Here is a 12,770-nt window from a genome sequence, read left to right on the forward strand (position 1 = left end):
CTGTGGGCACGGAGAAGGGGAATTAGTGTGGGGAGAGCAGGGCTGCCCACAGAGATGCTTAAAAACCCACATTTTAGCTGAGAAGAGTCAATCTGTGCTGGGGACCGGGGCTGGGCATGGGAAAAATGGAAGGCTTTCTCATTAGCGGCAAGCAGAGCGTTAACCAGAGGATGGTTCTGCGCCGTAAGGTTGCACGCTGTGATCCCAATGGAATCCACACACACTCACTCTTGCTCAGCCCCTCTGCTCCAAGAGGAGCTGTGCCACCCCCAGCCCTGCAGGAGCTGAGATGCTCAGGGCTGGGAAGTGATGCTCCGCTGGGAAGGAGGGACCGCGCTGCCATGCACACGGCCAACACCAGCGGGGACCCCAATGGGATGTGGAGAACGCGGTGTCAGAACAAAACCCAAAGCCTGGCGCCCTCCCTCAGGCAGATCTCAGCCTTCAGCCCCATTCCTTTCCTTCCTCCTCTTCTTCTGCCTCCCTGAGGAAGGGCTGAGCTGCACTCCCAGAACACCAGCGCAGCCCTGGGCCATCACATCCGATAAGCCTCGTCTTTGCAAAGAGCAATTCTGTTACCGTGAAAGTGCTCCTGCATATTGCCCCCAGCCCTCTTTTCCCCCTGCCATGCCAGCTGGAGCCTCCCGAGCAGAGTATTAGGGGATTTGCACTGCATGCTGCTAAATTTGATATGTCCTTTAACAGGAGACAAATGGTTCGCCAGGCTTAAAAAGTATTGACTTTTCTTTAACAATAAGCGCTAATGGCCTTCAAATAATCAATATTTAAAGTCATTATGGGGTTACACATTATACTGTTAAATCGGAGCCTCACGCTTTAACCCCATCGCATCCTCCCAGCGTGCTCCAAAGGCTGTGATGGGAGATGGGAACGGGTCTGGGAACGCAGATTGGAAGCGGCAAGGCGTGGAAATAAATTTAGAACGGCTGGAAGAAGGGGGAATAAGAAGGCATGAGAGCTCTGCTCCCTTCTGCTCTGCGTTTGATAGGAAGAGACACTTGAAACCCGAGGTAAGAGGCAGGCGGCACGCAGCTCGGGGCTGGCTGGCTGTGCTGGCAGCAGGCTGCAGCCATCATGACGACACCTCCCAGCTCTATCCTTCCTTCTTCCAAGTCTTTTTATATCTCCAACCCCAACCGCCCTCCCCTACAACCTGCCTGCTGTAGGAGCTCCATCCCTGAGGAGCCCACCTGGAACCCCAGCCCTGTGCCCACCACGCTGCTTCTGCTGCTGGGAACGGAGGTGCCACGCATCCACCTGCAGGCCGCATACGGACGTGAGCCCTCTGCCTCCATCACCACCTCCTCAATGCTCAGTGCCCACCTGAACCTTTGCCATTTCTTATCCCTTTGCAGCAGAGGCTGCTTTGATTTACCCTGCGATAGAAGCATGGCAGCCAAGTGCGCAGCCCACTGCTGACAGCTGCAGAGTTAACCCACAGCGAGAGTTACCCCATGGCAGGAGTGAACCCACGCAGTGCTTTCCTGCTCAGCACTTTGCAGCATCCCAATGGCTCCCAGGGTGCTCAGGCAACCAAGGAGACTGCACCAGGAGCAGGATGCACAGACAGGGCTCTGCTGGTGGTGTCTCAGGCCTGGAGCTGCAGGATTGGACTGTACTTCCTTTGCTTCCCTGCCTCATTCCCACTGACACAACTCGTTTTGCTTGTGTGCAAGCTGGCACGTGGGTGCCAACATCCTGCTCTGTGCTGCTCTGCTCTGAATGCAGTTCTCAGGGACCTCCCTGGACCGTATGCTTTCAAAGCAAGGAAAACTATCACAACGAGGGAAACTGAGGCACAGGGTGACTTCTTGAGGGCTGCACACACTCCTGGCACAAACACCCAGCAGCCTTATGGATGTGCCACACCTGGCGGTGCTTCGTGCACCTGGCATTGCGGGTATCCAAGATGGGGGCTGGGGAGGGGGGTTACCCAAAGGCACCTGGCAGGGGAAGCTCTGCGCCCAGCCCTGTGGGATTCCTCTGCCCCAGTTGGAAGGCAGAGGCTGCAGCTCCTGTGAGCATCCCCACCTCCCAGATCTGGTGGGGAAGCACGCAGCACTCAGTTCATTTCCCTCTGGAGTTGCTGATTGCAGACGGCACGGCTGGGGAGGGGAGGGCCGGCTTCCCAGCACTGCTGACAGTGGGAGAGAGAAGCCTCGCCTCCTTCTTCCTCCCCCCCCCTCAAAAAAAAATAATAATAGTAATAATAAAAGGAAATTTCTTCTCTTTTTCTTCCATCCCAGCACATTCCTTCTCTCTCTCATCTGCAGAAGCCACAAAACACAAACTTCAACGTCTCCACTCACTCTGGGCAGAGCCGGGCAGGGGGTCTGGGCTCCCCACAGCCACAGGGTGGGCGCACTGCCTCCTGAACACCCCGCATTACACCTGCACGAGCTGCAGCCCCCCTCCCCAGCCCCGCAGCGGTGGGTTACCTGTCGGGGAAGTGGCTGTCCCTGTGCTGGGGGAGGCCCTGCTTCCTGCGCTGCGAGGACGAATTGCCAGCAGTGGGGATGTGAGCTTCCATCGCTCCCGGGTTCCGCGCAGCCGCCGCCACCTCCTGCCGAGCCCGGAGGAGATCTGGGGAGAAGGGAAGCGATGAGCCCAGGCCCCGCTAACCCTGGGGGCCCTTGTAACACCCCCCCCTCCTCCTCTCAGACCCCCCCCTTCTCCCTGCCCCACTTCCCCCTGCGCTGCTGCCGGCTCCCCGCGGGCGACAGCACTCCTCCAGCTCCCCTCTTCTCCCTTTTTCCCCCCCACTTCATCCCTGCGGCCCTCGGGCGACAGCCACCCCCCTCCCATTTTTTTTCTCCCCCCCCCCCCCCCCTTCTCTGCTGTCACGCGGCGCTCACTCGGCGGAGCGGAGCCGCCTCCACCTCCGCGGGAGTTTGGCAGCAGAGGAAATTGTGCAACTCCGAGAGAAAAGCGGGGAGGGGTGGGGGGGGATGGAGGAGAGGAGAGGAGAGGAGGGGGGGCTTAATTGCCTTCCATGGCAGAGGGAGGGGAGGAGGAAGGGAGGCCCCCCCCCATGGCCCGCACCCAGCCCGGCAGCAGGACGCTGGTCCGGCAGGCCGCTGCATGCCTGGTGCTGCTGCGGGACAGGAGAAGGCTGCAGGTCCCTCACTGAACCCATCCGCACCAAAAGACCCCCACCCCCCCCCCCAACAACAGCCTTTCCCCCCCCCCCCCCCCAACTCCCCCTCCCCTTTCTTTCTCGCAGCTCAAACCCCACCGGACCGCATTAAAGCCCGGAGCGCTGGGAGCTGGGCACAGCGCTCCTCCACGCTCATTAATTAATTACCTGCAGGACCCAGGTCACCCCTCGCGGCGGTAATTCAGCCGCCTGGCGTGCAGCCAGCTGCAGCAGCCGCATCGATCCCCAGCGACCACAACAACCCCCGCCGCCCCCCCCCCCATCCCTTCACCCCCCCCCCCCAATCACACACACACACACACACACACAAGCTCTGCTATTTACAATCCTGCACTCTGACAGTTGGGAAATCAGATTGATGGACAGCGGGACGCCGCCGGTTGAGGTTCCGGGAGGGAAAAGAGGTTGAGGAGGGAGGGAGGAGAAGCAATTTAAAAAAAATAAATAAATAAAATAAAATCTAAATTATTAACGTTTTTTTTTAAATTATTAATGGTATCGGTGCCTCCGTGCGAGCCGGCGGATAAACTGCGCTTTGTAGGGGCAGTAATAATTGATAGCTGCGGTGTGGAGCCCATCCAAAACGCACCGAGTTCTGTCTCTGCTCCCCAGCGCTCAGGGTGACCCTTCCGCCAAGGAGAAAACTGAATCACAACCATATATATATATATACACACACACACACAAACACACACACATACATACATTGGGCTTTTAAGGTAATGAGTTCCTTTAGTGGGGGGAGAAGGAGGTGGCACTGGGGGGGTTCTGCCCCACGGAGCTCCACAGCTCTGCCGTGTGTGGGAACACTGATGAGCGAATTCTGACACTCCAGCAACAGGAATCGCCTTCTTGCCCCCAGAGAAGCCAATCAAATCAAACAGAGTGGAAAAGAAGACAGCCTCTTCATTAACCTAACAAGGAGCCCTGGGGATTTGCGCTCCCAGACTGGAGATTCTCCTCCAGCTCCCGCTGGATGGATGGATGGAATGCCTTGCGGGTGCTGCTCCTGCTCCTTCCCCACAGCCCTGGCTGGGAAGCAGCAAAGGGGCTGTGGGTTCTGCACAGCACCACTTGTCAGCAGTGCTCCTGCTCTCTGCTCCCAGGCTGGAGCGATGCTGTCACCTCCTGCCCCTCCTGCAGTGCCAGATGCAGGCAGCTGGGTCCCATCCTTCCTCCCTGCAGCACAGGAGCCTGCAGCTTGCGTGGGGATGCTGAGCTCCTCCCAGGGATGCCATGCTCCCAGGGATGCTGAGCTCCCAGGGTTGCTGAGCCCTCCCCAGGGTGGAACCTCCATCTGCCTGGTGCCCCCTTTAGGCACAGCACAGCATCGTGCAGCCACGCTGCATTCAGGAAGCTTTGTCCCCATCTGATAGCAAACCCAGCAGTGACCCTTCCTGTCATGCAGCACCCAACAGGCACTGCAGGACTCTTCTCCCACACGACACTGCCCCAGCTCAGGGCACAAAGCAGGGATGGAATAAAGCAGGACCAGGTGTCCCCTGCTGTCTCTAAGCACCCAACTCCACCTCAGTGGAGCAGACCATCCTGGAAGGGCTGCAGCCGGCTCCTTGGTGCTGGAAGCTGCAACTTATGTGCAACCTGGAAGCCCCCACTGGGTGAGCTGGGGACCAGAGTGAGCTCTGGCAATGCAAACACCATTAAGTCCAAGAGGTAACGCCATGCATGAACCGGTCCCTGCACTGACTGCAGCATTTCCCTGCTGAGCTGTCTTTGCTGCATCTCAGCTGCATCTACACATTTTAGTTGTTTGTAAAGCCACAGGACACCTAACTCTCATTAAGGCAAAAGGTCGCCGAAACCAATTTTGGCTGCGTCTGCGTGCACAAACTTTCTGAACCTTCACACTGTCGATGCTTAACGACACCACATCCCAAAGCCCATCAACGAAGGGCATCCCACAGCACCACAACAGACTGGGAACATCCCAAGTGACAAAAGCTGAGCTCCCCACTGCAAACCCAAGCCCTACCTCCATGGCTGGGCACTGCCATGCTGTTGGCCAGCTGGTAGAGCCGCTGTTGCTGCTGCTCCTCAAACGTGCCGTGCTCGTTCAGCGCCGACATCATGCGCCTGTAGTGCTCCTCTGGGGTCATCTGAGTCACTGAGTCCTCCAGCAGAGGCGTGTGGGAGTTTTCTGAAGGACAGAAAGGTTTGGTGTTGGGACAATCTCCTCTTAGCTCTAGCATGTGCAGAACCCAATGGGCCAAGCTGCCGAGGCCCAGAGGTGCCAGCGTGTGCATACCCGTGGCTTGGCCTCCAGCCACGGCCGTGCTCACGCACAGAACACCTACACCTGCTGTAGCACACACAGATGGTGGTCTTTAGCACGTGCAGCCTGTCACCCAAACACCAGGACGCAATCACACAACTGGAAGGACACCAGCCTAGGCGACCACAGAACCACAGCATCGTTCAGATCCCCACCCCACTGTGCCCACCTCACCCCCCCCCCCCAGTGGCACATCTCAGCACTGAGCACCCCGATGATGGGAACCCCTCCCCCCTCCCCGGGCAGCCCATGCTCGCACACTGCTGCTTTTGCACCTTTTTCCCCTTTGCCAGCTCTGATCCCCACGGCAGGCAGGGAGGCAGGAGCACACTGCTGCAGGTCTGTGCACGCAGCCCCACCACCCTGAGGCCAACATAATCACACCCAGGCTGGCAATGAGGAGATGAAACCACAGAAGCTCTTGTGTTTACTGTAAGCAGTGCACAGTGATTACCCTTCTCCCCTCCGTGGTGGTTTTATCTCGGATCTCCCCCAGGGGCAAACCCTTCCCGTGATGGGGGAACTCCCAGCAGCAAGGTGGGCAGGGGAACCACGGGACCCCCTACAGCGTGCCCCCAGCCCCACACGGTGCCCAAAGTGCCAGGCAGGCACGCTGCCTGATGCCTTCCCTTCACAGCTTGGGGAATTGTCACCCCCCTCCCCCCATGCCCTGCCAGCCCTACACGCTCACATTTCCATATGAGACGCCAGAACGTTCTGCTCTGCTTGACAGCCACTGCTGCACCGCCAGGGCTCCTCCTGAGCATCCCAGGGGGAGGGAGGGATGATGGAGGGTGGGCTGCTGCCCAGTTGGGAGCGCTCCCAGCCCTACAAGTGCTTTTCCTTGGGCCAGGGAAGGACTGGCCCGCTGGCTCTGGCTCTTTACTATGACATGGGGTCACCTTCCCTCTTCCAACAGTTGGGATCCCAAATCCCTCACTGGCAGCCCATGGGGTCCGTGGCACAGGATGCCAAGACAGTTCTAACCCCCCCTTCAGCCCCTTTACGTGGCAGGGAGTGGGCAAATCAAGACTCAGAAAGCATGAAGTACTCCATCCCTTCCCTTCCCCCCATTCTGAGGCCCAGAACACCTGCCAGGTGCCAAGAATTGCTGGGGAGCCCCCTGTGCTCGAGTACAACACAAACCAGGGAACGTGGGGGCTGCCAGACAGCTCAGCTCAGACTTTCCACCCTGTCTTGCAAAGGGCAGGGAAGACTTTCTGAGAAAAGAAGTGGGAGTGGAAAGTTTGCTTTTATGCCAGGCTTCCTGGGAACCCCTCTCAGAAGGAGTGGGGGAATCCCTGCCTGAGTCACCCGGAGCATTTGGATCCCGAGAGCAAAGCCCAGGGCTGCGCTCAGCCCTACAGGGGCAATGGGGAGGCAGAGGATGGGACAGCACGGGACCACTGCTCCCATGGTAAAACCATTCATCCACTAGGCTCTTCTGAGGAGAATCCCAATGCAACAGCAATAGGGCAGGCGGGCGATGAAAGAAGAAGCCAAGGGCAGCATACAGGGTTCCCTCTTTGCACCTCTGAGCGAAAAGCTAAGGTGCTTCTGGTTGGAACAGGGAGCACGCAGGAGGTGGTCACGTGAAACAAAAGATCTGGCACGCTGCAAGAAGTGACATGAGCATCCCATAATGCGGGGACGGGGAATCACCAGCAGAGAGGGACACTCCATCAAACCAGGCACCATCACCTACAATACATCCGTACACACCGGCACGTCAGCTCTTGGTTTCAGCCTGCAGGACCCTCCCCATCCAAGAACACACCCCGGAGGGACCAGGCCCTGACAGCTCTCATTCCTTCCCACAGCCAGGAAAGTGCAGATGGGGTGGGCGCTGCTGACAGCTCATTAGGCAGAACTTCACAACAAAGCCTGCAAGCCAGCGGCCTGCATGCCCTCGTTGAGGCAACCCGGAGACAAACTCATTAGCTGCAGGCTCCATTACTCTGCTGGCTGTAAAGAAAGTTTTCAAATCGCCTTTGCAGGAAGGAGCCGTGGAACAAATCAGATTTTTAAATCCCCTCTAAAAGAGAAACCTTCTGCAGATCACATGTCTGCAGGAACGCTGCCAGGCGAGCAGCCAGGCAGCCCCATCCTCCCCGCTCCCTCTAAGGGAGCAGATGCCAGCACGATAAGCCCCGCCGTATCTTTTATATTAAACACGTAATCAAGGCGTTCTGCCTGAAGAGCAGACACCCCTCGAACCCACCGCAAAGCTGCAGCTTGCTCTGCAGACCACAAAGCCATCCTTCTAATTAAGAGGCGATCCCTCCCCCCCCCCCCACGATGAGATAAAGCCCCCCCCCATCTCAATTAAGTTAAGAAAGGAGAAGAAAGGGGCGGAGGGAGGTGGCACTTACCCTTTGGGGACTCACTTCGGGCTTTCTTGCTCTCTAACGGGCACTCACTGCTGCTGTTGGGAGAGCATACTCTTCTCTTGCCTAAAATGTCATCTAGGAGAGATGAGAGCTGGGTGTCAGAGGCTGCCCCGTGCAGAAGCAGCTGGGGGGGGGGGGCTCTGCTGCTCTCCAACGCACGCTCTCATGTACTACAGGCAAAGGAAAAAGAAAAAACACCCCTCCCAAAAAAAAAAAAAAAAAACCACCCAAACCCTAAAGTAAGAAAAATCATCATCCCGAGAGCCGCGCTCTGCTTTCCTAATCACGCAGCCCCAAAGCGCGTAATGACTGCTGGAGCTCTGATCAATGCCACGCTCTCCAGCCATAAATCCCCAACCCGCCTCGTTTCCTTACTGAGTTTCATCGTTTGTTCTGCTGCCTTTTGTCCCCCCGGTGCTTCCACTCCTTTCATGCCCCGACGCAAAGCGACCGGGGAGGAAAAAAAACAACACGCCAAAAGCACAACAGCTCCGCGAGTCTTCCCACCACCACCGTGTCTCTCTCTCTCTCCCTCCCTCTCTCTCTTCCCCCTCCTCCCTCCCTCTCTCTCCTCTTCAAAACCTCAAGGTCCTCTGCAATCTTTCCCTTCGGAAACGCTCGAGCCCTTTGCATTAGCGCAGCCCCACGAACCAAATACCCAATACACAATTACAGCATCCCCAAACGGATTCCGAATCGATAGCCTCCCATAATAACGCTGGGGAAACTGAAAGCATGATGTTGCATATGGGCAGGAAGGAAGAAGCTGTTTGTCACTGCGAGCATCAAATCCTCATCTATCAAGGGCTTGTTAAAGATGCAGCATCTTCGGGAGGAGAGCTCACAAACAAGCAGCATCCGAGCCAGCGCACAGAGCACCTGCAAGCAACGCTGCTGCAGTTTGCAGCGTGCACTCGTTAGGGAAGGTTACACAGCCCCACGGTGCTATTTATGGGCAAGCAGATTCCAGGTGACACTGCGAGCCCAGCCAAGTGGCCTTCGTGCTCAGAGTCCCCGGGTGGGCCCAGGTGCTGCTCTGGGGCTGCACTTCCCCTGGCACTGAGCACCACGCTGCAGCCCAGGAGCATCCCCAGCTCTGCACAGCTACAAGTGGCATCTCCTGGCTTCCAGCAGCACGGGCTGCCCCCTGCACCACCCACCTGCTAGCACAGACAGCACCGAGCTGGCAGCAGAGCCCCAATAATTGCCGTAAAACAGCAGTAACGGGAGAACAGACGGAAGGATGGAGTTGGCCAGAGTTCACATCCCAGGTGTGGAGCCACGAGTCAGCCTTGGCTGCCATCCACATCCCATCAGTCCTCCTGCCTCAGTTTACCCTTGAAATAACTTCTCTCAGCCTGGCCAGCAGGCAACAAACCCATGTGGGTTTTTCCTTTTTTTCTTTCCACTTTTGCCTCCTGCCTTCCACAACAGCCCAATTGGGAAGGATGTCATCAGCAGGACTGCGCTGCTATCAGGGCAGGGTAGGTGACGTTGCCCACCCCCATGCAGACTGAGAAATGAAAATGCATTTTTTCCAGTCACTGTGCTCTGACAACAGGATTTGAGAGCCTAAGGCAGCTGGGCAGGCTGGAAACTCAGCTCTAGGCTTCCCCACAGAGCATCATCAAACCCAACCCCAGGAGATGACAATTCCCAGAACCACACCACGATGCTTTGGCAGCAGCTCCATAGGCTCAGTTCTCTCCAATCCCTCAGCACAACGTGAATGACAGCTCTGCAGGGACACAAGGGACGTCCTTCCCCACCACTATCAGAGCCCTGGGCTGCCCTCAGCAGCAGCCATGGGATGAGGGGCCAGGCAGGAGGAGCAGCAAGCCAGTCCCAGCCCTTGCCAGCAGGGATCAATGGAACAAAGGCAGAGCGCAGCGCGAGGTCATGGGAAGAGCGGGCTGTCCTTTAACAGAGGGCAAGGAGAATGGAAATGGGAATGACTGGAGGGCCAGGCAAAGGGGAGCAAAGGGTTTCTGCCACTTAGCAGCAAAACAAAGGCAGCATCCTCCAGCAGCAGGTCAGCTGGACAGCCCTGAGGACATGGCAGCAGCAGGCTTCAACTCTGCACTACCGCACCGCGTTCTCCCCACGCTCCGTTCTCTCCCCACATCCATTTGTTGGCTGCTGTTTGAAGTTGTCACTCTCAGAGCCTTGTGTCACACAGCGCAGACCCGTGTCACCGTCTCAAGCAGAAGGCAGCAGGATTCCCACCGTGCAGCACATCCTCCATCCATCCCTAGGTTGGATCCCCCTTCTCAGCTCTCACTGGCCATCTGCCTCTCCTCCCACCACGCAGGCAGCATCCCTCTCCTTCCCACCTCCCCATGCCCAGCCCCAAAACCTGCTCCAGTATTTCCCTTCCCAAGGAAGGAAGCAGGGTCGAGCCCTCCTCTGACCCGTCTGGAATGGGGCTGGTTAATAGGGAAGGCACACTGATATCCCCCAGGTCTCCCAGCTCCCTGCAAAATTCCCTTTTACGGCGTGCACCGTGCCATAAAAAGGTGGTAAATATTCATAGTATGGAAAACACTCACAGAGAGGATATACTGCACTTAAGAGAGAGATCTGGATTCATTTTATATGCTGCAGAGAGGCTGTTTAGCAATTGCTAACTTGTGAATCCCCCCTTTTGCTTTTTGGAAGAGATGCATGGAAGGAGGCAGGGCTGGAGGTCCAGGCGTGCTGGGGACCTGCTGGCTTTGCAGTGCTGTGCCCTCAGCACCATTTAAATGTCCAACTGCTCTCATCCAACCCCTGCAAAGCCCCGCGCCGCTGCAGCCCGTGACAGCTCTGACAGCCAGACTCCTTAATTCCTTTTTCTTATTCCCTTAATCTGTCATCTTTATCAGGCTGAGGAAGTGCCAGGCAGCGTGCAGGAGCCCCGGCCCCGATCAATCTCCACATTACAGCTGACAGAATGGTGCTAATAACTTATTGATCCTACGTTTGCCAAGCCCCACTGGGGTGGGAAGGTTTCCATTGATTGGCTCCAAGGAAGGGGCTCTCGGCTGCCAGGGGGAAAAGCCATCCAAGTGCCCTCTGCTGAGGAGCCCGGGGATGGAGGGAGGCTGGGAAGAGCCAACAGGAGGACATGGGAGTGGATTCGATGCGTAGGAACCGACACAACCCTATGCACACACACACACAGCACCAGGGAGATGCCACCGTGCTGACAGTTTGTTTTCAGCTGCCTGTAAGACACCTGGGAGAGGAGGTGGAAGCAGAGGAGGTTATTTTTGGAAGCAGGATCATCTCGCTCTTCCCAGAGCTGCAAGGAAAGGGAGGAAAAGTTGCTGATTATATACAGCTGTTCGGGCTGCTGTGGTGAAGCCTATCGCTGTGACCCTGCATAAAGGTGCCCCTGCCCAAAGCTATGCTGCAGCTGCACCTGCAGGGCACAGCAAAAGGGAAAACCAGGCATTTCCACGCTGGGTTTTGCCATTTTGGCTTCATCTCCCAGGACCTTCACCTCCGAAGGATGCTGGGTGCCTCCTGCTGGGCTTCAGAAGAAATAAACAGGAACCTGAAGAAAGCACAAAGGGCAGACAACCCTCCAGACAAGTGGCACAGCACAGACCCTCCACTGCCTAGGCGAGCAGCGGGCTTCCTGCAAGCCAAGGTGCCCGGGCATCCAGCTCCCAGCTGTCCATTTGGTGACGATTTTCTGCTCAATTTAAGGCAACAATTCAACAGAGGCAGCTTGGCTGCTGTTGTTTTGCTTTGTTAAATGAAAACACGGCTGCATCCCAGCTCATTATGACACGCAGCCACTCGCTGGGATGCTGTCTCTTACCATTAGCCACAACATCGCCGGGCCCAACCTTTCCTCTCCCCTCCCTTGCAGATGAAAGCTCCAGGTTGGTGCCTTAAAGCAGCCCCGAGGAAGGGGAGGCAGGCAGCTACACCAGCCACAAGTCCTCAAAGCCCCCAGACCCATTTTTAAATGCTAATCTGCCTCCGTTCCCTCCCAAAACTTCTCCTCCTTCGCCCCACTGGCAAAGCATTGAGTGGAAAGGTGTGACAGGAGTGTTAAAACAGAGGAACAAATCACCTTGGGGAGAGAAGAGAGAGAACCACAGAACACCCAGAGTCGGAAGGCACCCATTCCAGGGTGCTTCTCTCAATTAAGACCCCCCTCCGAGGTACTTTTCCTTTCCTCCTCCATTTGGCATATTATATCCCCAACACGACTGCCATTTAGTGAGCACCAGAAGGGAAGGACAGAGCAGAAAACCCATGGGGACAAGAGAGGGGGGAGCATCCCTCCATCTCAAGTGAGCCTGGGGGCTGTGGGCATCACCCAATCATCACAGCTCACCTCCAGGTCTCTCCACCCAGGACTAGGCTTACTTTCAGCATCTCTGCTAAAGAGCTTCAATTTTAAATGATAATCACCTATTTGTATTTAAAATAAGAGCCAGTTTCAGGGCAGAGCAGGAGGAGATGGATGGAAGCCCAATGCAGACACAAGCCTGATGTCCAAAGAGGAGCTGGGTATCATTTTAATCAAAGGGGAGCAGCAGAGAAGAGAGCTAAGTGCCCTTGCTCTACATCCCCAATCTGCACAAACAGAGGTCTAGCAAAGAAGCCAGGAAAGACGAGGCAGGAAGCAGAGCTCTGCCTGCCCTACCTTGGGCTGATTTGCCTCTCCATGCCCTGGCTGTTCTCATGCACCTCTACAACCACGCTCAGAGCAGCACAAGGTGTGCAGCAGGAGCACAACCATCACCTGTCCCCCCTGAGCACTCTGCAGCAGCAAGAACACCCTGCTCATTTCTGATTATAAATGCATTTTCCAGGCCCTGCAGCTCTCAGCTTTGCTCATCCAGACTTCTGCAGATGCTCGAGCCCTACACTGCAGAGCCCAGAACTAACAAATGCCATTCGTTCCCAG

The 12,770-nt window shown here is 56.5% G+C and overlaps 1 protein-coding gene across 7 annotated transcripts in view; it reads right to left on the bottom strand.

The window, feature by feature from the left end:
* Nucleotides 1-12,770, bottom strand: part of SAMD11 (sterile alpha motif domain containing 11) — a 75,450-nt gene that overhangs the window by 8,540 nt on the left and 54,140 nt on the right. For 6 of the 7 annotated variants that reach the window (XM_085242313.1, XM_085242310.1, XM_085242311.1 and 3 more), the window contains 3 exons: nt 7,844-7,936; nt 5,172-5,336; nt 2,460-2,604 (listed from right to left, as the gene is read on the bottom strand). In XM_085242313.1, coding sequence (XP_085098439.1) covers nt 2,460-2,604; nt 5,172-5,336; nt 7,844-7,936 — 403 coding nt within the window. The remainder of the gene's footprint in view (nt 1-2,459; nt 2,605-5,171; nt 5,337-7,843; nt 7,937-12,770) is intronic. The other variant, XM_085242312.1, reaches the window with a different exon arrangement.

This window comes from Meleagris gallopavo, chromosome 23, assembly GCF_905368555.1.
Source record: "Meleagris gallopavo chromosome 23, MGAL_WU_HG_1.1, whole genome shotgun sequence".
Taxonomy (NCBI): Eukaryota; Metazoa; Chordata; class Aves; order Galliformes; family Phasianidae; genus Meleagris; species Meleagris gallopavo.